Source organism: Trematomus bernacchii, unplaced genomic scaffold (genome assembly GCF_902827165.1).
Source record: "Trematomus bernacchii unplaced genomic scaffold, fTreBer1.1, whole genome shotgun sequence".
Classification (NCBI taxonomy): Eukaryota; Metazoa; Chordata; class Actinopteri; order Perciformes; family Nototheniidae; genus Trematomus; species Trematomus bernacchii.
The window spans coordinates 414,716-442,041 of NW_022987787.1; the positions used below are offsets into that span (position 1 = coordinate 414,716).

Here is a 27,326-nt window from a genome sequence, read left to right on the forward strand (position 1 = left end):
CATCATTTATAAATATTATAGGGAAATATTTGAGTAATTTCTTTTTTTAGGGAATCCAGAATATGAGCTACCAAATCAGAATGTTAGCAAAGAGTAGGGCCTCTTTTGGCTTGATAATACATGATTATCATATCCGAATCAGAATCATGAGAACGCAGTTTGGGTTAAGACCAAATAAGGTGATCACAAATTAACAGAGATTTTTATAAATAAATTACAAAAAATAGTTTGTGATCACGTGAAAACAATAATCACACCCATGGTCTTCTATCCTTCTATATCCTCACTTCACTCCTGGCAGCAAATGATAGGGCATCGGTATAGATGAGTGGTGACTTTCTTTGGTTACAAACATTACGGTAAAAATATATTATCCCTCCTATTTTGCTATGCTCCCTGGAAAATGTCGAAGATTATGGCCACTCTACTAGGCCTTTGCTAAAATATGAATCTTTAATGGATTTCTCCTTTCTTTCCATACTTTTTGACGATTTGACTCATTATTAGTCTTAGAAAAAGGCCCAGTCATTCTTACACCTATAAAATTGCATACCAGAAGAAGAAAGGGGTCGAAGTCAAGAAAATAGTTGGTCAAGGCAACAGGGAGGTAAAATAGTTGTACAGTATACAAACTGAGATGTTTTCCCAACAAGATTCTTCTCTCTGGCTCAGATTAATGGTCGGGTGTCCCACCCTCTAAATGGGCATTTAAAGGGAGATTTAGAGAGTGTAACAAGTGTGTGTTTTCTGCGCTATGGATGCTTGATGTCATTTTAATGCCAAAGGGGCAATTAAGAAAATGTAAAAAAATGTGTTAAAACATTTAAGGCCTGTTAAGATGCCTTTATAAAGTTTAAAATGTAGTGGCTAATGGCCTACATGTAGGCCAAAGGTTTTGAGTATTGTGTCCTCCAACAAGTTCATTATTTTCTCTATGGCGACACACTGGTATTGTGCTTATACCATGGCCACTCACCAAAAAAACAAGTCTACAGCAATGCTAGCAGCTTTGCAAGGCTGTACAGGCACAGCGATGCTTTGAGCTAAATGCTAATGTTAGCATGCTAATATGCTCCCAATGACAGTTAACATGATCATTTTTAGCAGGTATAATATATAACATGTATCCCATTTCAGTGAGGCATGTTATCATGCTAATTTAGCATTTGCTAATAAATAAAAAATAAGAGCTGAGGCTGATGGGAATGTAATTAGTTTTGTAGGTATTTGAGTTTTAAACAAAATGAAAATGGTGATCTGATTATGGTGCCAGATGAAAAGTCATTCAAAGTTATTACAATCTATCCCGAGGAGACATGCATGTGTGTATTAAAAGTTGGACTAAATTGTCAGCCAATCTGTGTGAAATGCTGAAATATTTCACTGCATAAGTAAAAACCGTATGCCTACTGGTGCCGTTATGAAAAGTCAAGGGATTATAGAATTTGTTAACTCTACCACATTTCAGGGCGATTCATCTAGCAGGCTTATTTGTCAAGATACTTCTGTCTGTAAAAAAGTGATGGACCAACATACAAACCAACATAGCCATGCAGTTAGCATTTCAATAGACACGTGCCAATTGTTCAGAAATGAGTACTGTCCTTGGCCATGGTATAAACCACAATATTCTGTTTATGTCTGGACAATAAACTAGAGATTAGTGTGCTCTAACATGTTTGAAGTTGTCCTTCTGAAGTTGACAGCATTTTTCAAAAGGCGTTTGCCAGCTAAAGATGGTTAAAACATCAGTATATTTCTGTTAATTCAAACAGTTGTTTCCGTTCTCCTCCTCCCTGCATTAGCTGAAGCCAGTAGTAAACTCCACAGTAGTCTGTTAAAAAATTTCAAGCATTAGCATTTTGTTTGGCATTATGCTGGCAATCTACAAAAGTAAGCCTCAACTTCACTTACAGCTTCAGAAGTTATTCATTTCTGTTAAAATGTTATTGCAGCATTTAAGTGAAAATATTAAATTAGTAACATATATATACAGTAAAAGATTTAGAAACAATAAAAAAGACAAAAGCTAAGACATAAGCTTGAACATGACGAAGGATAAATTGCCAGCCGTTTTGTGACTGAGCATGTTCATTTAAAATGACAGGCTTTGTTTGTTGTTTCTGCAGAGATTTGTTGTTGTTGTTTACAAGGAATAGCCTACTAGTTGAAAGATGCACCCATCAACAAAAGAGTGATGGGATCTGTTAATTACCCCTATTTGATCCTGAACTATTCCTTTCATTCTAACGTAGACACAACCTGTCTGTAGTTTTAATAAAGTGCCTTCAGAGTTGTGCAGATTTAGTAACCCAACTCAGCTTGTGTACATATTTAAAGGTTAATATTTACAGAAAGAACGGAGATGAAAGGTTTGAGATGCCCTAAGGGTAAAAGATTGTGTTTCTTATAAAAGAATAGCATTTGCATGTTGACTGTTTTTAGGTTTCAGGGTACATCACTGCTACCGGTGTGAGAAAGCCTTCCCAAGCTCATCACTCTTATTATACCTTCCCCAGTCAAATGACATACAGAGGGTGGACATATTAATAAAAACCCCTGTAATCATAGTCAGGATAAACTAATAAAGTAATGATTCAACTCCATATTTAAATTTGAGGATTGAGTTTGTAGTGTTGTTGCTTTGGACTGCATCAGTTTCCAATCATTGGATTGTATACATTTAAGCAATGTGTTGGGCCAAAAACCCGCCCAATAATCATCTTTCAATTCAATTTGTGTTTGACTACTCTTGGAAGCCCTTTAAATTGGGTTGAATAAGAAAAAAAAGGTATGTATGCATTTTAAGGGGTTATCTGGACCCATGGAAACATCTACTGTTAATGTTTAAGCCCCTTCTCTTTTTTGGTCACAAAGTATTAACCACACCTCAAAACTATAAGGCCTTAAAAATTGTACCTAAAAATATGAGGTTGTATCAACACCTCAAACAACAATTGAATATCATAGCCTTTACAAATGTATTTGTAACAGACTTATTGTATCTGATTACTTCATGTTATTTCATGTCCACCCTCTGTATATATTTAGGTATCGTCAAATGAAACTGCGCTACCAGCAAAAACTTGTTTTGTTTTGTAGAACCTACATTTTGTTTGCCTGGTTTCTACCTCCTCAATACAAAGGTTTTGTTTTTGTTGTGTAATTGAGTTGTGTCCACTCCTTGTTGTTTTGCCCCTTGTCCTTATTCCTTTCTGGCTCCAACGTCTCCCACTCCTCTCCATCCACCTCCCGTAGCTAGATGACGTCTGACTCCACCACGCATTGCTCGGTGTAGTCCTTCACCAGCTCCACGTTCAAGATGTTGCGGCAGAATTCCATCATGGGCTTCCAGAGTGGGGGGTCCAGGAACATCTGGCACATCACGTGACCCTTCAGAGTGGCAGTGTGGCGCTGCAGGTGGCACAGGAACTGCTGCCGGACATGATCCAGGTCCTTACCGAACATGTCAATGTTCAGGTAATACCTGTTTTAAAAGAAGTGTACTGGTCAATTGAGTGAAAATAATTTCTTGTTCTAAAATAACTGGAAATCTTAACCCTCCTGTCGTGTCTGTTTCTCCCCCCTCACTTTGGTGTTCCTGGGGAAATTTGACCGTTCTGTAACTTTAACTTCTCTTACATTGAAACAAGAACCATTCAAAATCACCACATTTTATTTAACACCATTTTAAGATGTAAACAATGTCTCAGACTTCTGGTTTAAGTGAATGGGTGTGTACTATCTGATGAACATACTCTAGAGTTACCCATTCATTTCCTATGGTGGTCATTTTTGACTGGGAACACCATCATTGTTACAAAGTTGACTAAACCACTCAAAATTCAAAGAAAGTGGTGATCAGCAACTTTATATGTTCAAATGCCGACTGTGGAGGATATCATAAGGCCTGGAGGCAATCAAATATAAAACACAATATTTATGATTGATGAAAGAAGTAATCGGTCCAATTTAATCCGAACACCACAGGAGGGTTAAAACAACTATGTAACAAATTAGCAACTTTGGCACCAATGGCATTATTGTAAGACAACATTATTGCATATTTTTCTGCACAGTAGTTGTCCCTGAATTTCAATGATTATAATAAGAAAGAAAGTAGAGTTACCAGTCATCTCCAATGGGCACCCTGAAAGGGAATGTACAGAGGCTGGCCACAGTAGGGTTGGCCACATCATCGACCATCCAGTCAATGTCCTTCTTCAGTACAATAGCCATGTTACTGGGTAGAAGCTTGAATGGCTGCCAATCTTGAATGATGGTGGCGTTAGGAAGGACCCCATGCATCCGATCAGAGGTCAGATACAGCCGGCGGATGGCTGTATTGTCGAGACGCACTGGAGGAGGTTTGAAGGAGGTGGACAAAGAAGATTGAATATCTCCAAGACCAAGATCAGACAGACGCAGCTTGAGTTCTTCAGCCCTGAAGCGCACCAGGAGAATACCCTATAGAGAAGAAAGCCAATGCAGGAGCTGACCATGGACTATATCGTATATATTTACATCAATAGTAAAACCAACTGACTTAAATTGAGGCTTATAAAGCACAGGCCTATACATAGAAAGGCTTGTTGCTTGTACCTGCTTGGTTATGAGGCGATATTTCTGGAAATCCTTGGGTCCGAGCTGATCGTCACGGGTCAAGCGGGTTACTCTGGCATCAGCGAACTTGGATTTGACCAGATCAGAGCAAAAGCGCAGCAGAACCCCAGCCACACCCTTACCCCTTTCCTGAGGGGCGACACGTAGACCTTCCACCAGCATCGTCTCCCCATCGTCAATCACAACCACTGACTCCAGAGCAATCTGTTGAGTAGAAGAAGAACATGTTGGGAAGAACCCTTTGGATACTTTGCCTTCTGCCAGTGAAAGTTATCTAAAACACGTTCAATGTCATTGAGTCGGATAAGACGTAAACATAGAAAGAGGTCTCCCAAAATACTCAAAGCTGGTGTAGTATGTATACTTTATGCTACACTTAGCATAAAGTAACTACTATCAATTGAAAGTGCCACTAAAGAGCTCAATGTATAGTTTCTAGCCAAACAACAAGTCAGCATCCGTGCTTGGCGTGTACAGGTTACGATTTAAAATTCAGTAATTATATAATAGTTCCTAACCCAAGTAACCCCCCTTTACTACGAGGTTTGTCTCGATTGCTGTCTTGCTAGAAGTTAGAGGGGTTAATCATATTGGTGGGCTCTACTTTAGAGAGACTGGTCTGGGACATGTTAGCATGGCAGTTAGTCTCCAAATTAGGACAAAGGTGACTCCCAGTCATTCGCAATTGTTTCATTTGAATACTGTGTGTTCTTAGATAGTTGGAGAACGGAAAGTTCCCAGTAGGTTTCTGCTTATTAAACGCAGTTGCTGAGAAATGAAACCAACGAGGAATGGCCTTAATTATGACAAATGTAATTGTTGACTTTTTAATTTTAAGTCATGAAACTCTTACTTTTGCACAGAGAAATGTATTGGGTAAGAAAACTATTTTCCGACTTCTGTAATTCAAGAATTCATCTTTTTCTACATCCATAAGTTGTTATATTACTTATAATCAAATATTTGTATTGAACTTACCACTTTTCCCTGTTTGCGGGCCAATATGACGGTGCGGTTGGTCTCCTGCAGCCAGTCGGTGTATCTTGTGGGCAGGTAGTCGAGGCCTCCATAGATACCCTGGCTCATGCCCATGATCTCATCAAAGTCCTCCTCAGTGGCCACAGAAAACTGAAGGCCTGCCTGGGACAGGGCCTCTGGGAGCTGGAGCATGGTCAGGCTGGTGTCAATCTTCATCTTGAAATAACTGATGAGATACAAAGTGGGGGAGAGGTTATTATGGATTGTAGTTATTTTCTTAAACAAGGATTTGGAAGAGCCCAAGAGCTGTCCCAACCCCGGTGCAACATTCTGGATGGGGCTAAACAAGCTTCTTCAAAATGTGTCTGCTTGGATAACAGGTGTTTGTGTCAAATCCACACCAAATGAGACTCTTAGTGCTCAATTATAACACATTCAGTAATATTTCTGCCACTTTAAATAGATTTAATGGAAAGAATAATCACATTAGTGACTCCCGGCACAAATGCTTTACGTGTTATGGCTTGCACAGTGTAAATGAAACATACTGTAAGCAGCCTGTGAAAGCAGAGTAATAGCAGTGGTAAAACACAGACAGACAACATCTATACACGTTTATTTTTTTCACTTATTACATAATATAGGAATCCAATACAGTTGAAAAATAAATAGGAATTAAATTGATGAGATTGGTGTAGGAATTGACAACTAAAAGCAAAGCAATGCCAGTGAAAAACCTTTCATTTTCATTCAATCGCCAAAAGAGTGAACCAAACACAAATGACTGCCAGGAATGATAATGGCCAGTAACTGAATGAGATTGAGCAACAGATGAGTAGAAAGCAGAATATGATGGATCAGACAGATAGAGAAATGCAAGAAATAGGGAAATAAATCACAGATGAAACCAACTGGAGAGGCAGAAACAGATCAATCACAACAGACACAGGAAGTGTAAGACTGGCACCTATCTTGATCCCTATATCTTTTCCGATTAATCTGGTAAATCCATACCCCTCAGCTCTCTAATCCCTACACTTATACCCTCTCCACATTGTAATCACTGGTATTTGTCCAGAACTTGGCTAAAGAATTTACAGAATTAAAAAGACAAGATAAAATAGAGAAAGCTTTGAACACATTTGTTTCATCACACAACCTTGAAGCCCACAATGCTGTTATTTCACCCAGATAAGACACATCAAGACAAAGTCAAGATCAAAGTGTTGTGGGCGCTAACCAAAAAAAATAAATATTGAATAATATTGAAGAAAAGAGTGCAGGTGTTAAGGCTCTGCACCGAGGAAAGCAAAAACAAGATGCTTGCTCTTACGAAGTTTTTTGCATTTAATTAGGTCGAGATGCAAGGTATTAACACATGATGTAGTACAGTGTGATCGAATCAAATAAAACAAGCTTGTGCAAAAGAAAGACATGCAACATAAGAAGCCATATAAAAGAGTGATAAAATATGATAAGATATAATTAAGAACGCAAACATAAAAAAGCATATACTGTAGGTAGGGTTACAAAGTAGTTTGTTGGACATAAATTCCAAAAGCTGTCAAATTCTGAAAGCTTCCCCCATTGATTGGATGTTTTGAATAAAACACATGTTAGTGCCGTCAGCAGTTTTGGATGGTGATTCCACCTTTCATAGTAGGCAATATGTAGTAAGATAACTCCTTCTTAACCTGCAATGTATGTATTTCACTGGGAGGGAATAAAGCATGGAAGATTCACAATAAGTCTCTCCAGTTTTCACCCCCGAAGTAAAGGTGCCATAACCAACCAGCTGGATAACACTGCAATGGTTCTCTGTGAACACAACACATTGTACTGTTGCACTTGATGTCACTCAAGACCAATCTGCAGTTACTGTTACCAAAGTTCAACCACAGGTCTTTGACACAAACTTGAACAGTGCAACCCATGCTCATAAACGTTAATGTTTCAAAATTGGCTGCAACATTGAGTGTTTGCATTTGCACTGATGACAAAGAATTATAAATGGTACCTAGCCCTAGCTTTGATAGCTGTACAGAGATTGGAAGAATACCAACAACAAGATCGCAAATTGTAATCCAACAAACAGTTTGCTAAACTACCTCATTGAGGTCTTAGTTACTGAAGCCAAACCATTTATTGTCCATAACTGAGGCTTCTGAGACAAAAAATACAATAGCAAACAAAGACAACCATCCAACTATCCAACTTCAGATCCCCAACCGGCCTCTCCAGAGCATAGACATACAGTATGTGTCAAAACAGAAAGGAATACCGAAAAGAAGAAAGACCGAGCCAAACAGTCCAAGTATTGGCTCAATGGACAACAACAAAGCTTTCAAATAAATGCAACGCTACTCCTGACCAGAAACAGATACAGGACACCAGGCACACACTGTGGAAACACATTCACAATCAAGCCTTTGTATCTATCTATCGTTATATGAACCCTCAAAACAACTTGTGTTTCACATTTGGACCATCAATGGTAGCATGCACCCCCTCTGTTTTTCTGCTTTGGCTCCTCCCCTTCCCGGTAGGTTTATTTCCAGCGGTTACTATGATAACAGGTTCAGGAAGAATGGGACCACTATCAACCTCCTCTTCTGCATAGACCTCATCTGCCCATTTGTGAACACATGGTTGCAAAAAGAGAGAGGATTACTGAGACTGAATGGCTTGAACCAACAGATGGGCACACAGACACACAGCGCAGCTTTATTCTTAAGGATTTCACAATCACAAAGGGGGCCTAGAGCAAGGAAGACATACAGAAAGAGTGTGACTGTACTGAAGTGCCACACTAAAAAATGTATACAAGCAAGACACAAAAGTCATTACATATCCATCCGGGTAGTTAAGTTGAACACCTGAACACATAAAGTCCTGGATTGTTCTTGCATAAAAGGGAGTAAGGATTCTAACTGTCAACAAGTCCAGCACCCTGACACTGTGCAACCTCAGAAAATAAAACGGCCGGGGTTAAGTGACTACCAAGGCCAGTGTCCTGTGGACCACCTATGAATAAATCGTTATGGTGCCTTCCAAGGACAAACTGTTCCAGAGTGCAGCTGGTAAGGGCTATACTACAGCAAAGAAAATATGACGATCGAGGAGACTCAAGGATATTTCCTAGTCACCAAAACGAAAGAGCAAGAGGAGGCACTAATCACCAGAATAACAGAAACCCTCTGCCGAATAGGACCCAAGGTGCGGACTGGGTCATTCAGTTGGAGAACAACCATGTAGAGAAACTATGGTGTTGAGAATGCTAGAGAAATGAAGTACTGAAACTCCAAGATGAAAGCAAGATCTTTCCACCCCCCAGGTTGGATGTGGTTTGGTCGGGCATAATCAAACAAAGCAACCGCAATTGGATGCCGGGCAAAAGAAGCTGGCGAGATCACCTGGAAAGGGCGGTCTTGGCTTGTTTCAACTCTGGAACATTTTTGCAACAAAACACGCACTTCCTTATATGAAAAACAGCTAAGACAAACATCCCTACGTTTCTAAAGTTAATCAAAGTTTACTTTAGAAAAAAGAGGGAGCGTTTTAAGACAAATCTTTCCTGAAATAGTTCTGACCCATGTCAGGTACCTTGCTTGCACATGGTATTTGTTCACAACTTTTGAAGTGCAAATGTTACTGAATCAGATGCCAACAAAGTACAGGTCTGAAAACGCCCTCACTGAAGGGTCGAGGGGTTATAGAGAATACTAATTATGTTTCAAGCCTTCGTTACCTGCTTCGTTACATTGATACCAATTTGTCCAAAGAAGTGACAAAATGATGAAAGGTTTTTGAAAATGTAATTTATTACAAGATCTAGAATCCTTAAAATTTTGAAACACAACTTTGACCTCCTTTTTGAAAATACATGAGACACGTCTACAGTCTACGAGGTGGTAAAGACTGTAGACGTGTCTCATGTATTTTCTGCAGCACTATGTTGCAGATGTTTTATGACTTGGTGGTCTCCAGTGTCATCTTCTTTGCTGTAGTGTGTTGGGGCAGCGGGGTGAAGACAGCTGATGCCAACAGACTCAACAAGCTCATCAGGAGAGCAGGCTCTGTCCTGGGAGTGGATCAGGAGTCGTTGGCAGTGGTGTCGGAGAGGAGAATGTTGAGGAAACTTCTCAACATTCTGGACAACGGGTCTCACCCCCTGCATACCACACTGGTTCCCTACCGGAGCACTTTCAGCCACAGACTGAGATCACCGAAGACCACCACACAGCGCCACAGGAGGTCTTTCCTCCCAGTGACCATCAAACTCTTTAACCCTTAAGTAAAGGGAACTGAGAACTTCCCAATATAAATATAATTACCATCATTACAATACACTCGCTGCTATATAACTATGTGCAATATTAGTATTATTAATAATATGCTATGATAATGTTGAGCAGGACAACTTAATATTTGCCTGACTGGTGTAGACAGAGTGTAACTGTCACAGTTTAACAAGAGAAACTGAAGAGTACATAGTGCTCTACAAAAGCTAATTCTTTAGATGTTTTGTAATAATGTCTAAAACCCTACCCAACATTCCCCTTCCTCTAACAAATGGATGAAAACATCATTCTATGTTCTTTGTTACTTTGCTTAGATTGGTTATTTGTTGCTAATATTATTACCCTTATTTTGTATTTGAGCACTGTCTTTTTGATTCCATTGAGAGAGGGGATTGGATGTGGTTGGTCCCTTAGGGGTGTTTCTGGTTAGGAGAGGCTAACACAGAAATGCTAGTAATATTCCAATGATCTATCAATGGGCCATGTGAGCTGTAAGGGCATTTGTAGAGAAAACACTGTCTGGTCACAGCAGACCCACACATACACACTCTGGACTCTGGTATTTTTCCATCATGCTTTGATGATTTGAGATGGGGTGTGAGGCTTAGCTGGGTACTCTGGTCCTGCCAATGAGAGCGATGCTGTTTTGTTTTTGTGTTTCTCTCTCACACACTCATTGATTTACTCTTGTCCTATTCACTCTCTCATGCTTTCACTTCCTCCCTCCCTCTCTTTGGCTGGCGGTGTACTCCAAACTAAATGGAATTTGGCACATTTGCAAGAGACTGTTGAACTGCAATCAAATACGCCACTGCAGGCGATTGCCAGTTTTATTTGCTGCAGATTGGGGTCCGGTCATTTAACGATGCCTGTGCCAGATGGGGGAGCTTTGGAATTGGGTTTGGGAAGGACACAATGGACACAATTGGTCCTTAAACCAAAGGGATGCACACAAATAAGCGCATTCCGTCACATTACTTTGTTGGTGAATTGACCGGCATACCAGTACACTTGGCACCAAATTGTACCAACAATGACAGCAAAGAAGAGCAGAGAATATAGCAGTAGATTGATGATTGAGTTTCAGCAATGCCTGATAACCCCAAGTCCCAAAAGTAGCATCAAAGAAGTTATATAACTTAACTCCAAAGAGTTCAAACAATCTGATGGTTTAAGAGCAAAACTCAGAAAACTAAGAGTTACAGCAACAACCAACTGGCGATCAAAATAAAACCAGCCACAAATTCTTGATGAACTTGCCATTTTGTCTCTGTAAATACACCAGATTTGATTTATTTGGAGTACGCAGCCAGCTCTCCTCTTTGACTTCCCCCAATTCTACACAGAAAAAGAACAGGTCTCTTGAATACCTCAAAATACAAAACTCAAAGGAACACACCATGTCTTCAGTAGATTATCCTGTTGGTGTGATGAGAACATGGACACCAAAATCATTCATGTCTCCAGGGTTGATCCTTGGCTCCAGTGCTTCATGCCAGTAGGCTCCATGCGGATGCAAACACATAAGCAAACCACTCTGTTGTGCGATAGCAGGCTCCATGTCATTTTTCCAACGTTGCCCCGCCTATACATGAAACAAACCATTGACACACAGGCACCAGAAAATGATTAGTTGGGGAATCAGTCAATCATAACTCTGTGCTTGTTGCCATAAAAATAAGACAGCTGTGCAATATTTGACATAGTCAGCTACACTGGTTGTTTCTGTTCTGTATTAGTTATCATTGAAATACATATGCAAAGCAATTCAACCTGTTTTAGTACAGTTTGTTTAATGAATTTGCTTTGATTACATAATATCACAACCATCACCATTTCTTGACATTTGATCTTTTATAATATAATATGATTTTATTATACACTTAGCTTAATTACTCAACAAGTAAGCTAAACGTAATATCCATGAACAGATAACTTAACCCTAACCCTAACCCTAACCCTAACTACTGTTTGCAGCAACTGTTGTAAAACATCATACTTATGTGGTTTTGGACTATATTTATGTAAATATCCTCTCATCTGTGTGACTCTTATTTGAATTTTTTTAATATACTGTAAAGGTTGATACAGTAACTACAAAAGAACACCAGACATCCAAAATCCAAGTAGGTAAAGTTAGATGTGATGGATTAACCATTTCAATATTTTTATATGAGAAATATCTTCTTTTCTTCACTCATAAGATACATTTCATTATATTTAAATAGCTATCAAAATACAAAAATGACCATAAAGCCATAGGGTTGACTGGAAGCTAACTAGATATAGCTTACTGACCTACAGTATACCTCACATGCTGTAACATTTCCACTTAACTGTGAACAAATAAAATATGTAAATCAAAAAAGGCCTCTCAAATGACCTTGTACTATGATGCACATCGAAATCTTGTGGGCCATCCATTATATCTGTGATATGAACGGCTCTAGAGCGAAACACTATAAAGACAGAGGTCATGGTTAATGGCGACTTTTAGATGGATTGGTATAGAAAAAAATCTCTCCCTCCTCTGTAGGGGTGACCCCCATTGTTAATGTATTTCTACAAAAGGGAAGCTTAAATATTATTATATTAAAACAAATAGCATTACAACTCCATGGTTTGAGTTAATTATATGATTTTTTTTTATTCTAAAGGTGCCTGCATCTAATGACTGATTCACAATTGACATACATATTGCTCTTATATGGGGAATATTACATTTTATTCTTAACAATTTTCCCTAATAATGTTACTTCCAAACATTTTAAGAAAGATATTGTTGATGGAAAAATATGCAGTAAATATAAACCTTATTTAAAATCCAATGAAAATGACCTTACTGTATTATCTAAAAATCAATACCTTCCATGTTAAGTGAGCCAACCAATACTGGGTCTCATTGTGCAGCAGCTGTTTGATTTAGGTCATTGTGTGGAGAAAGCTATTATTATCAACGATGTTTAACATGTACATGATACAATATTGAATATATTAATCTGTTAAAATGACATGTTTTGGTAATAATATTTAACTTTATTCCTACTCCTACTTTAAGGATAGGAGTTCTTTATTATATATTGTTTGGCATTGATATATGGATATCTTTAAAGTCACTTAATCCAGGATTTGAATTATTGTTTTATTCTGGTGCCATAAGATAATTCTATCAGGCTGTTACACACTACCCTTCAACCCTGCCAACCCCCCAGCATTTCCCATCCCCAACCCTGCCCCCCACCACACACACACACACACACACACACACACACACACACACACACACACACACACACACACACACACACACACACACACACACACACACACACACACACTCACAAGCGCACACACACATTCAAACAAAACAAAAGAAATACAAATATAGAAACTTTTATGAGAGCTCTAATTAAGTTAGTTAGTCGTTGTCTGTTTGGATCAGACAACAAAAATGAACTCATCCAACATGCGAGGGTCAAAGTGGAAGACAACCAATTATACAGCTAAAGGCCGTCAAGCAAGTGGCCAATGGAAAGATGATAATGTCCAAAACATGTCAGTGGGTTCCATCTTGCCATGGCAGCTGGCATGCCCAGAAGTATGTCAGTGTGTATGTCATTTCAGTTATGAAAGACTTCAAGATAATATTGGGCTTTCTCGATGATGGGTTGGAGTTATGGAAGGCAAACGTGCAAATCACAACTTCAAGCGAGGACGAGAAAGCTTCGGTTAACCGCGAGACAAATCACAGCACCAACACATCAAATGTGGCAGATCTTCTAATTTCTCTGCAAAGTGTTTTTAGTTCATTCATATTGTTAATTGTTTGCTATAGGTCACCAGTTGAACTTAAGGTGATCTTTTCCCTCTCTTCATCCCCAATGGTAAATCCACAAAGTGTTCCAATTCTAATGGAATTTATTTATTTGCCCGCAGTTTTTGGACGTTTTTTGAAGCTGGGGCAACCAAGCCTTAATGCAGTTGTCTAAGAGGAACTGAAAGCCTAGGTAACAAACGATATCGCTAATTGCATTGGCTTCTTAAGCCATTTGCAGGACCACAGCTGAGAGCCCAGTTATGAGCTGTGGCCCAATGAATTTATAAAAACAAATTACTTTGTTGCAGGTGGTAGGACATGTTCTACGTTCCCCATGGCGAAATGTAACAACAAATATTATAAAATAGTAGAAAGAAGAGTCAAAATTGTTTTACTGTTTACATGTTTTAATTTTAAGAGCCTAGAATTGCTATTTTAAGTACAAAGTTGTATTGCTTATTCACAGTTCTTCTAATGCTATGGCCTCTGCGTCCATGGCTCCGTTCATCTGTCTTTCCCTGGTAACACACCTGCCACGGGCCAACGAATGGGGAAGGGATGTTTGTCCTAGGAATAAAGATAGGAAAGATATGAATTTTGACATTTGTGCGTAAAAACACAATTAATCCATGTTGCCCTTACCTTGGCAAGAACTCTAGAGTCCGTCACCCAGCACCAGAGGAAGCATTTACCCGCTTTTAGAGGCATTACTTTGTCCGAGCTCAACCACCTCAGCACATGTGCTTAATGGTTTAAGACCTCCACCTGTACAACGTAGCATCAGTCATGAATAATGCGTCATCTGAGGCACAATGCATAATTTACAACGGGGTAGCTTACCAGTTGCTGCGGTAGCTTTCTTGTAAGCTGTACTTCACTGATGATCGTTTGACATGAATACTTTTAGCATTTCCTGAGTAGAAAAGTTTAATTCTTTGCGATTTATTACCAGTTTTTCCGTTTTATTTAAAGTTTTATATCATAAAGCTGGCCCTTGGCTCATCCTTGGTTGGTCCCTGTTCTCCTCGTGGTTTGTGATCCCCCGCGATGACGTCGTGAATTCAATTCCGCTTTATATCACCCCTAAGCAAACTGCAGAAAGGATCTATCCACCAGGAGAAGCAGTGATTATGGAAGCTGAAACAGTGTACTGCCATCAGACTGCTGTAGTGTGACCATTTTGCAAGTTTGCACATGGCGTTGGACTTTTCCATCGACCCGGTGCACCTGGAATGAGTTGTTCTTTATTTTGCTAATTTTAGGGACCAACATTTTTTGGGACAGGTCAATTTCAATCACAGCAATTGAATCTACAAAGCAGTGAAAAGTACTGAAAATAAATTGACCATTTGCAAAACGATGCTAATGGCTTTAGTCTGACATCCAGAGGAGGAAGGAGCCAAGAAGTCATCGCGTAGTTCCCGGACTGCCATTTATTTAATGTTTTCGAATCGCTATCGGCAATAGTTTGGTTTGTGCAGGATGTTCCGATGACGCACTGGTGAAGACTCTCTGACCAATCAGTTGTCAACAGCTTTTAGTATCATCATCTTATTACACTACGCACAATCTCGACTGAGGTGGTACCAAAAAAGGGCCAGCTACTATCCTCAACATTTGCTAATTGAAAAACAAAAAAGGAGAACCAATGGGTGGAAATGCGGCATAAGTGAACACATTTTCACCTTCATTGATCAGCTTACGGGGGAAAGAGGTGTTCCTTCTGCTTTCCTAAAGACTGGCCCAAACAAATGTAAGAACACACACGAAAAAGAAGAATTCCACGAGTGTTTGGTGAACGGAGCTACAAACCTATTTTGTTACAGTTAATCGTAGAGGCTGGATAATAGCTGGAAATGGGATTCCAGTGGGCTGGAAGCCAAAGAGACTCCGGTTGGAAATGGCTGAGACAGTAATGGCTTTTAAGAATGAGCAAAGTCATTAATGGGCTTACATTAAATCCACATTTACAAATGGCTGTTGCCCGCTGAGCCCTGGTGTGATTATTTAAAGCCCCCTTCACACTGTATATAAGAATTTCAATGTCTGAATCAGGTAAACAGGCATTCAACAGACGTTTATACTAAATATCGAGCATTATCTATCAAATTGTTTTTGTTTACAAATATCAATATTGGCATTGGCCTGAAACACCACACTAATATAGGCCACAAATGCAATATTCCTTTTTTTCAAAGGATCGACAATATACCTTAAAAAAGCATGCATTTATATGAAACTATTTTCATCTGCAGATTAATACACATTTTGTGCTTTATGAGTATTTTGGCAGCAGGACGGTGTTTCAGTTTTGATTTAGCGCCAGTTTTTTATCTGATTTATTTTTGGACTGATTTATTTGGGGGTTGACACATGGCTACAAGCACTGATTGATTATTTTTCACCCTGCTGTCCAAGGTCATGAGGTCACCATCATGCAGAAGTGCTCATTAAAAATCCTCGTTAAAATAAACATTTAATTGCAAGACTGGCTGTTTAAAGGTGTGTAAACCAGAATTAGAAGTTCAAACCGGGATTCATGTTAACATTTTCTGACGAAACACAAATGCACGTAAGGGTGGCCAAAACGGCGTCAAATGAATGAGGGTCATCGGGAGGAGAGGAAGTGTGTGAGGGGGATGGGTGGGGATTACGTGTGTGTCATTACACCCACAGACAGCTGCGGGTGTAATAAATATGATGAAACGAGAGGATGAGAGGACAGCTGAAATTAGGATTTTGGATTTGTTTATGTTTTTTCTGTCTGCTCTGTACAATATCAGTGAGGCAAAATGAGAGAGGCACTTCACTCACTAGCCCTGTTTGACTTTGCAGCAGTTCATCATGAGTCAGGGCGATCTGCAAACAATGAAACTGCTCAGGTAGACGCCATTCTTCTCCACGTCTACATTAAGACTGCACCTAATGGCCTTTCACCTCTCCTTTGCCTCGCTCTATTTAAGTCCTCATCTCCTAACTTCCTCCCAGCCTCATTGATGCATCCTCACCCCCCCCCCCACCCTCCTTCTTCCCAGCCTCCCCCACCATCCCCTTCCCCCCCGCCTCTCCTAAATCTCTCCCCTCCCTCGCTTCTCTTGTCCTCTTCTCCCCCTGGCCTCCCCTCTGCACTGCAGCACCTATACAGTCATTAATCTCCAAAGTCCCTGTAGTGCGACATACAATGCGTAAAGTGTGTGTGTGTGTGTGTGTGTGTGTGTGTGTGTGTGTGTGTGTGTGTGTGTGTGTGTGTGTGTGTATGTCTATGTGTATGTGTGTGTGTGTGTGTGTGTGTGTGTGTGTATGTGTATGTGTATGTGTGTGTGTGTGTGTGTGTGTGTGTGTGTGTGTGTGTGTGTGTGTGTGTGTGTGTGTGTGTGTGTGTGTGTGTGTGTGTGTGTGTGTGTGTGTGTGTATGTATGTATGTGCAGCACAATGTCCCACTTAACACTGCCTGAAAAAGTCACATGTTCTATCAGAGACAGATTTATGCTTTGCTCATTAGTGCCCGGTTCGCTGCTGAATTAATGAACATTGATGAAATATTTGTATTATTATTTAGTTGCTCTCACGGGGCTTGGATCACACAATTTGACTATTTTCTCTTCATTTTGACACTGACCAAAAGCTGTGCACCCTTGGACCCTCTTCTGTTCCTCTTTTATCAGAAAATGATTCCCTTGTTTTGGTATTACTCATACACCAACACGCTCTCCTGTGTGTAGTTAGAATGAATTTCTCTGGCTTTTATAATTGTTCAGACTATCTGATTGAGCTCCTCATCCTGACATACAGTGACAATTCTTAGCAGTTTGACACTAACACATAACAAGGGACATCAGAAACCTCTACTTAAACACTTTTAGGACAGACACACTGTGAAGACACTTGAAGAAAGGACATTGTTAGAAGACAGCAGAGAAGCTGATGTTTAGATGACTTCACAGTAAATCATGAGAGCGACAACCTTAGTCAATTGGTTAGAAACATGTATTTGTATGTTATCATGCAAGATTGTCAATTAGCAAACAATGTGATTGAATCCAAATAGTGAAAATGTGGTGCCCCAAGACATTCAGAATGTGTGTTTTACATTCTAATGCGTTCAAAACTCGGAACAACCATCCTGCTATTAATGCTGAGCACATTGATGTATTCTGATGCATAAACATAGATATGTTTGCAGCACATGCTTCCTGTAATTATTTTTTATTTACTTAAATGTTTCTCTCTTGAATAAAACTGTAAGCACTTTCATTGAATTGATACATTAAAAAAATTGAAATGTAAAACAGGGATGCACTGATATAAATATCAGGCCAATACTAACTTAAATAGGTAAATTGAGTATTGGTGACAATAGGACCTATCTATTCAATTTATTTCTATGTTAAAATACTATATACATTATATACTGGAATCAAAACGTTACTATATATCCTATCTGGTCCTTGTTATGCCCTTTTTTTGGTTCATATTTATTAAGTGTCTCTCCTGTGACATGTCTCCATGCTTTAATGTTCAGAAAGCTCTTTATTTTTCTCATACGCTGCAGCAGTGGCGGCGCCAGGGGGGCGCTAGGGCGTGCTGAAGTACCCCCCCAGGATAGCCATAGCACCCCCTAAGCACCCCCAATAAATGTATGTGTCTTTTTTTTATGTGTGAAATTCATAATTTGAAAAAGGATGGATTCGAAAATAATATGCTACAGTACAGTACAAGTACTTCTGGGTCTCTGTGTTTCATTCAAGCTCTGCTCTGTGTGTGTGTGACACGAGCCATTTTGTGTGCGTGCGCGAGCGAGAGAGAGAGAGAGAGAGAGCGCGCACCGGTACCGGAGATCGTTGTGGTTAGCATCTGGTGCTAGCATACGCTAACGGATATAAGGAGCTTTTTCAACAACAAGGTGGAGGGAGAACTCTCTCCTGTCAGACTGAGAGTCTCAGATAACCTCAGCTCAGGTGAAGTAAAGGACTCTCTCAGTGTTTAGATAGTTCACTTTAGTCTAAGTTATCTCAGTGGGTCTCAAAACTGTTTGGTCAGGATTTATGTAAATAAGTATTTCTGAGGCACACGTTTATTGAAGAAGAAGATTGAACTTATTGTCATTATGTAGTACAGGTACAATGTAAGGAAATGGTTTCTCTGCATTTGACGCATCCTCGTGTTAGGAGCAGTGGGCTGCCATTATGTACGGCGCCCGGGGAGCAGTGTAGGGAACGGTGCCTTGCTCAAGGACACCTCGGTAGCACTCAGTCTTTCCGGGACTTGAACTGGTGACCTTCCAGTTGCCAAGCCAAGTCCCCTATGGACTTTGCCACCACCGCCCACCATTTATATGATCATTATAGGTATAAAAATATAAGAGCATAAATGAAAAACAGGTATGAAATATTATATGGCAGTAAAACAAGAATACAGTTTAAAAAGGGAGTGATTTGTAAAATATGCATAAAGCAATAGAAAATCTGTTTACAGTTCTGTTTCATATGGGTGTTGAGAGGTGTATCCATAGATCTCTTCATGTTGCTCTCAAAGTGCACCAGATTGATGCTTTTAATTTCAATATTTAAAAAAAATACACACTGTGTACAGTATGTGCGTGTGGGGAGTGTTGCAGTAGAACATTCCACTGTAGCGCCCGGTACATTAATGGGAAACCCTAAATGTTTGAGCACCCTAAATGTTTGAGCACCCTCTATGAAACGTCAAGCTACCCCAACGGCACCCCCAAAAGAAAATATCTGGCGCCGCCACTGTGCTGCAGCACCTCTTTTCACCCTCTGTCTGAAACCAGAGCCCAGTCTGCTGTGATTGGTTAGCTGGCCGGCTCTGTTGTGATTGGTCAACCTCTTATAGATGTCATATAGATCATGTACAATGTGTTGGAGCTTTAGCTAATAGAAGCACAAGTTTTACAACGAGTTGTCACCATGTAACGAAAGTAAACAAAGGAGTCCAATGGAAGTGTTTCAGACAGGGGGCGGGACTTCGGGATTTTAGCCTTTGCATTACATATAAAAAAAACCTATATCACAAATTACAGGAAAGGGAATACCCCAAAAGATTAATAAGGCCTCTTTGAATGTCTAATTAGACCATTTGCAGCAATACATGTCAGCAATAGTCATGTGACACGCACCCAGGCAGGTGAAGCTGAGCATTTGACATTGTCATTATAACATCAAAATCCAAAAAGCTTTAAAACACCAAGCTTTAGATCTTGCATGACAACACACATAACAAACCCAACCCCGTTTGGAATGTACAAAACCATGTCCCCCCCCCAACCCCCCATCCCCTCCACTGCCGCTTTATCGTGCCCCTGTTTGCATGGGGCGATGGAGACAGAGGGCCCGGCCTGTGTGAGTAAATGTGTTTACAAAAGTGGAAAGAATAGGATGTCCAAGTTGTGCTTTCCTATTTTTTTCTCTCCCCTTCCATGATTAATACAATAATGCCTCCACGCTTTCAATCCCAAATACCAAACTGTCAAAAGACATCAGATCACATCCTTTCTCTCTTTTCTCTCTCCATCCCTCTTTTCTCTCTCTCACCCTCTCTTTTTCTCCCTCCAGCAGCTGTACAGCCTTGCATGACAACAGAAAGTATTTCATCCGTGAGTCACCACACAAAAGACAGAGGGATAAAAGTGATGGCGGGAGCAGGATGGAAATGGTGATGATAGGAGAGAGAGGCCGCCAAAACAGCTCACCTGTCCCGCGGTTATTTAGAGCTGCACTTATCAATACTTTTATTTTAAAAATGGATCAAGTGGATGCGCGTAATGTGAAGAAAGTGACAAACCAGCAGAGAATGATCATCCTCTCTGAGGTTCCTAGCCTATTTGTTTTGGTTTTACGGTTCACAAACACACAACAGGCAGCCATGTTTTAGCAAAAAGGTTAGTTAGTGAACAATGATGCTAATAGAGGAGTGAATAGAAGACATATAGGTATTACAACCTGTGTTTATCCTTGTTAAGAATAGTTAACGGGGACCTATCATGCAAAATGCACTTTTGTACGTCTTTTATACATGAATATGTGTCCCCGGTGTTCCAGGGAACTCGCCAAGTGTCAGAAAACACAACCCTCTCTATTTTCCTCCATACCCAAATCTCTAAAAAAGGGGCTGCAACGGATCTGATAAAAACTGATCAAGATTTGAACACTGTCCTGACGTCAGGACGGTGGCGCTACGGCTATTGGGCCAACTCTCCACCTATCAGGGGAATGTGGGGTTGGGCCACGGCCGGCCATTGCCGCTCGAAAGCGCTGCAGACGCTGTAGTACATATGCCAGGCCTGTAAGTGGCGCTGTAGTCTGCCACAAAAGCAGCGAAGAAGACTTCCCGCCCATAGTTACCATGGTTACCCTTCTGTTTATTCTCCGCTGTGGCTTTTTTTCTCCCTCCCCGAGGCAAGCGTTTGCTCCCGCTGCTTTAATTCAATGCAATCCCTCCCCGTCGAGGCAAGCACTGTAATTCTCTCCGGTTAGTCCACCAGCAGATGACAAACACCCACCTCTCCGCCTCTTCCAAGGAACGAGGGGACCGTGCGGCAGAGTTTCAGTTTCTTTCGCCGGTCAAGATGTCCGTTAAAGTTTAAATCTTCCGGACAAAATTAGAAAAGTGCCGGTCAAAGGTCTTCTTTGTTATTTATTGAGCTTTAAAACAAATGAATAACGACTCTATATAATAAAACACGGAGGACGGAGATCTCTTTTTCTCCCCCTCTTCTGACAGCCCAGCAGCTGATCAGAGCACGTCTCCCCTCTCCTGCAGGGGGGCGTGGTCAGCAGAATCAGACCCGTAGACAGCAAACAGCACATAGAGCGAAATGAGGCATGGCTAAAATGCATGATCTGTTTGGTATTTTGAAAACAGAAACGTATAAATATACCTTATATAGGTATGGCCCTACAATATATAATTTAAATATAGCATGATAGGTCCACTTTAAGTAATCAAACAGTAAAGTAATCCCTATATTCAGAACTAAAGCTTGGTAAGGGCGCTCTTTTAGCTTTGAAACTAATTACAGAATTTAGCTTTAAAATAAGCAAAACATGCTAAAAGAGACCATAATAACAGCCTTAATTTGTTAGCAATCCCTAAGTGTCAAATGTTTCAATAAATGCACCTTTAAGTCTAATTTTGTTTGATTTCTGACACTTTTTCGCCAACATAGTGTTACATGCTAAAACCAAGCAGACATGCATCAAAAGGTTTCTAATACCTTTGCATTATTGCCGCATCATGTCATAGTCATGTCAAATATGCTTGGCATTTTTTTTGTACCACTAATTATAATCGAGAAGCAATCTTGGACCTCCATTTTGTGCCCTCACATGTAGCGTGGTGTGTCCCATTTTCTGTTCGGGATGAAGGGGTATCTGAAGTCCAGATGGCCCGCCAAATGGAGAATTTCCACATGCAGTCAAATCAAGTGAGAGAGGGATTCTCCCAGAATGCATTGCGACTGGGCCTGAAGAGCGGCAATGTGTAAAAATGTGGCCTTTAGGTATTTTTATTATGTCAAATATGTCAAATCTGATTAAATCTGGATCTTCTACAAAGTAAATTGATTACTGTTATTAATTTCATGATGATTGAATTAGCTTAGTGTATTAACAACAGCAGATACCATGAATGCACTGGACTACAGAATGACTCTCATGCCTGTATTTTTCTTTAGTCGACTACTGCAACTCGCATCAACCTCCTGGCTTTCATTTCTAAATGACCATTACCCAATCAAAAGCACTTTGAGACAAGCGATAGTGTTACAGCAGAAGTAATGGGATAGGAGCCATGTCTGATAGCTGCACATGAGTCTTTTATATCTACTTACATTCTTATTACAAGGTAAAGCGAGGTGTCTGGATTCTCTAGTTGCAGAGTCTAATCACTTTGAGTGGATATAGGTTGCATGCTCACTTTAGCATGTGATAGCCAGGGTTTGTACTGATAACCAGGGGTTCAATGGGGCTGGTTCCAAGGGGTGGCCTACGCTCATCAGCCTTTTCAACAATGTATATGTTTGCATTTTAAATGTGTCCTCTGCTCATAGAAAACGCCCCTGCACTAATGTAATTAAATGTATTATATCAACAAATGTCACATAACTGTATTATGTTAGTTGAAAGCAATAATATTAACTTGAACGTAATATATTTAAACGTAATATTATTGCTTTCAAATAACCTAATACAGTTATGTTGTGAAATCTGTTGATATTGTACATTTAATTAAAGTCAACTGATCAGTTTTTTCAGTGTGCATATTAAATCAAGCGCACCCGAAACATCCAGATACTACCCAGCGTTAGACCACCTTCTTTTTGAATTAAACCGCTCAGAGACTAAACTTTGCTCATTGCCGATTAATAATTAAAGTCTGTACTAAAGTTAAAGCTTTAAGGATAATTAATAAAGCAAATAAACAAACAATAACCAAGCAGAACCATATGGTCAATAAAAGATCCCCCATTGTCATACCACAAACCCCCACATACACCAGGTGCCCAAAACACCATTAACCACACCCATGTGACGATCACCGGAAACAATCAATTACCAATGTGTGTGGTGTTAACAAGCCATGAGAATAATAAAACAATAAACGCAGGCTAGCTTAGCATTTTGGCTCCGACACATAATATGAGGTTAGCTCCACCCTGCTAGTTTGCGCTTCATACGGCTGTTATCTGATTGGTTGCGTGTCAAAAGGTCAGCGGCAATCAAGGTTAAAGTTGAAATAATTTGAATTCTGTCCAGAGGAAAACAACGGGAACGTCAGCCCAGAGTTGTTTTACCCCTGGTAATGTGGAGGCAGATTTGGAAAGGTTCTGAATTGACTATTGATGAGATGTCATCCCTTGTCTTTTTGACCAGCTGTAGTTGGTCGGCATGGTGAAGGTGGCGCTTCAATCCAACCACCCAAATCCTTCCCGAAATATGGAGAATATCTTGTTTAACATGCTTTGTATCATCAGTCATTTACACCAAATGTTCTCAACAGCACAATATGATATATCATCTTAATCTAGCCTTATCATTTTGATCTCAAAGTGCACCAGATTGTTGCATTAAGCTTTCAAATGAAAGATTCAAGTGGAATGTTTGTGTAAATATTCCTGTGATTTACATTGCAATACATATTGTTCTAAATGTAATTTTACAAAGTTATTTTTTTCTAATATGGTGAACCCGTAATTTGTTAACAAAAGCTGTGCTCTATTGTATATATTCTATATATTATATCTATATATTTTATCACCAATTAATAATGATGAGAAATAATCTTGACCTCCCTCTGTTGAAACAAATCCCAGTTTATACCTATAGAAAGTTATTAATTATTCCTTGTATATAAACCACGTAATGGTTATTATGGACATGCAGGGCAGGCAGCATCTAAGAGAATCTGGTAAGTAGTATAAAGAACGACAAAGTCCGCAAAAGTAGGGTGTCACATGTGAAACCAAGTCAACGCAAATGCAAACGTCTTTTTTTCTTTAACATAACTTACAAACTGAACTAAAGGCAGGTACGTAAATTACAAAATGAAATGTACAGAATCGTATTGCTGGACATTCTTCGGAAATTACTAAACGTTACCATAAGATATCGTACGAGGTGAAGTACAAGTAACGCTGCATTTGACCTGATTTGCATGTATGCAATCTGTACATGAACATTTGGCACATTTATACGGTTTACAAAAAAAATCCTAATTTATTTATTGAGCTAATCAATTGGAAATGAATCAATTCATATACAAAATTGTATATATACATATATTAAGGTATTTGAAACTGACTATATTTTCTCCAGATATGAGCTTGCTGACATCTATGCTACATGCTTAATATAGTCATTACCATCAGCGCTTCAAGCTGCTATTGCTGAACATTAACATATACAGTAGTTATCTCAAGTTGAGGTTTCTAGGTTTGTTGTTTTTCAGATACTTTTGGAACTCTACAAGTCTCAAAATGTAAACTACCACCTATACCCAGAACGATTGGTTGCCCCTGTTGATTGGAGAATAAGATGAACAGTATTTACTCGTAGAAAATGGTAAATCTAATTTGTCAACAGGTTCAAAAATGAAACCCTGTTAGCTGAATAGTTTGGTTTTGATATCCTTGATTGAACAAAATATGGATCCTGTTATATTAAGTTGTATTGCACCACATCTAACAATAGCTAATAATCAAATTTGGTTTATAATGTGTAATGAATGTTACAGCCTTATCGGTCCATAGATTGTTGTTTTTATCTATGATGGCATTGGGTTATCAGTAGAAGTACACAGTACACAAAGATGACCTTGTTTCCTGCTCTTCATGGGCAGCTCCAGTACGCAACAATCCTGTCTCGTAGCAGTAGCAGAACAAATATGGACCAATTTCTAAATTTGTCTTTATTCAAAATTACACAAAGTAGCAGAGTACATTATAATAAATCATGGGAGGTCAGAGCCCATTAAGATCAATGACACTTCTCGGCTTGGAAAATAATATCGGTGACCATGCTGCTGCTAGAGACATCCTGTTGTTATAAATAGAGTCTGACTATACTCACTGCCAACTGTGCCAGTTTAAGCTGTTTTGAAGTGGGAAATAATGACAGGCATGACAGAACATTTAGTTTGTATGATAACAAGAGGAAAATCTAACAAATAAAGTACCCAGTCTGAGTCACTGGATGGGACGTTCTGTAGATCTCATATAGTTTAATGAAAACCATGCAATTATTCGACATAGCAGCAGCCTGCATCCCTGTGATCAGGTGACATCAATAAAAAGGCGTTTCTGTTATTTTCTCCTAAATTGCAAAATCTTCCTTAAACAAATTCAGCCTCAAAAGAGACCTTTGTTGAATAATAACATATTTCAAAAGTCAAATAAATGTAGTTCATGAAAAAAGAATTGTGTCACTTTTCCACCATACAGGGTAAGGCATTATGTTCTCTGCTGTCAGGGGCTGACAAGATGAATCAAGTATTTAAACGGAAAATGAACTCAAGTCATGTATCAAGCAAAGTGTTTAACATTGTCTGGTTCCAGCTTCATGTTTAAAGCTTTTCTAGGTTTGATATCTTTGTAGAGAAATTGAAATATTACTTTGACAGTTCACAGACCAGCTCTTTGATGCAGTAATCAGACTCATCTGTGGCTGCAACTAATGACTGTATTATTCACATTTCAATAAATTAAATAAAGTTTTATGTTCTAACAAAAAATCTAAATTGAGGGGAAATTTCCATCACATTTTTTATATCATTTTTATGTATTTGTTTTATATACAAATTGAAATATTTAATTCACACTGATATTTAATACAATAATTCCATTGAATGTTTGGCTTTTTGACCTAATTGGTCAAATCATTATGAATGAATAGTTGCTGATATACTTTCTACATCAAATTTCTAAACTAATATATTAATGAACTTAGAATTTTCTGAATTAAACAATAAAGACAATAGTTGTTAGTTACAGCTGCCAGGTCCAGGTTTGATCCCACTCTGAGACACTCTGATGTTGAAGCATCCCATAGCTGCAGACTGCATCCTCCTCATCACCTGCTCCTGCATGAGCTCTGATCATTTGTCCTAATTTACCAAAACATGTTATCGGATAAAAACTGCAGTCCAATAGACTCCTCCTCTAACAGCCCAAATTAAATATCATAAACATTACAACCTCTTAAAAGTAGGCCTATATCTTGAATGGTTTTGTATTACAAGTGTTATGTTTTATGTATTTGAAGTTATATGTCTCCATCTCTCATTCTGTCCAGCAACATGGAAGTATAGGATGGATGAATGGGACTACATTGATGACCATGACCTTAATGCCATGATATAAAGCAATATATGTCCAGATTTGTTTACAGCTGGGGAGGTGAACCTGTCTCTTACAGGAATATAATACATCTAAAATAATTTCCCAAGGTTTAAGCCACATATTAATCAGTATTGTGTGTCGTCATGAGTGATACCAGCAAGATAACCGTGCACGGACAGAGCCCAAATAATCCCACAAGGTCACTATCCCGTGATCACGGAGAAGACCTTTAAAGAATATTACATAATAGCATAGGAGATTAAAATCAAACAATACAATAGACACGTCACGATGTACCCAGAGGGCCTACTAAGCACCAGCGAACACCGCTCAATAGGGATGCTGAAGGCTGGTAATTTTCCTATAGGACAGCGCGGAGCCATCCGTTATCTAACCGGTTTGCAGCCGGTATCCAGCCGCGTTCTCTGCGGGTCTTACCGCGGATGATGGCCGGTGGTGGTGTCCTTGGTGTCGGCGGGTCGGAGGATGGCAGGCGGTTATCACGGCTGATGCACGGAGCTGCACAGTTCCGGTGATGAATGAAAGACAGACAGACCGGGTCTGTGGGTGATACACTAGAGACACAAGCCCCTCCCCTCCCAGTGCCCTACGTCAAACCACCGTACTGGACTCACTGGAGCTCAGCATCCCGCAGCCCTCCCCCCTCTCTCTGTGTGTGTGTGTGTGTGTGTGTGTGTGTGTGTGTGTGTGTGTGTGTGTGTGTGTGTGTGTGTGTGTGTGTGTGTGTGTG

At 39.6% G+C, this 27,326-nt stretch overlaps 1 protein-coding gene across 1 annotated transcript; it reads right to left on the reverse strand.

Moving 5' to 3' along the window:
• Positions 1-62: 62 nt before the first annotated feature.
• Positions 63-27,121, reverse strand: nat16 (N-acetyltransferase 16). The gene is made up of 5 exons (XM_034149560.1): positions 27,014-27,121; positions 5,602-5,827; positions 4,603-4,827; positions 4,130-4,467; positions 63-3,487 (listed from the first exon to the last, which is right to left on the reverse strand). Exons 2-5 carry the CDS (start codon positions 5,815-5,817, stop codon positions 3,259-3,261), a joined length of 1,008 nt encoding a protein of 335 aa, XP_034005451.1. The 5' UTR covers positions 5,818-5,827; positions 27,014-27,121; the 3' UTR covers positions 63-3,258.
• Positions 27,122-27,326: the final 205 nt, after the last annotated feature.

Excerpts from the sequence above, each read along its gene's own strand:
- nat16 (XM_034149560.1), bottom strand. The coding sequence starts at position 5,817 with ATGAAGATTGACACCAGCCTGACCATGCTCCAGCTCCCAGAGGCCCTG. Across the intron at positions 4,828-5,601 it reads CCCGCAAACAGGGAAAAGTG|ATTGCTCTGGAGTCAGTGGT; the intron begins GTAAGTTCAATA and ends TCTACTCAACAG. Across the intron at positions 3,488-4,129 it reads GTGCCCATTGGAGATGACTG|GTATTACCTGAACATTGACA; the intron begins GTAACTCTACTT and ends CTTTTAAAACAG.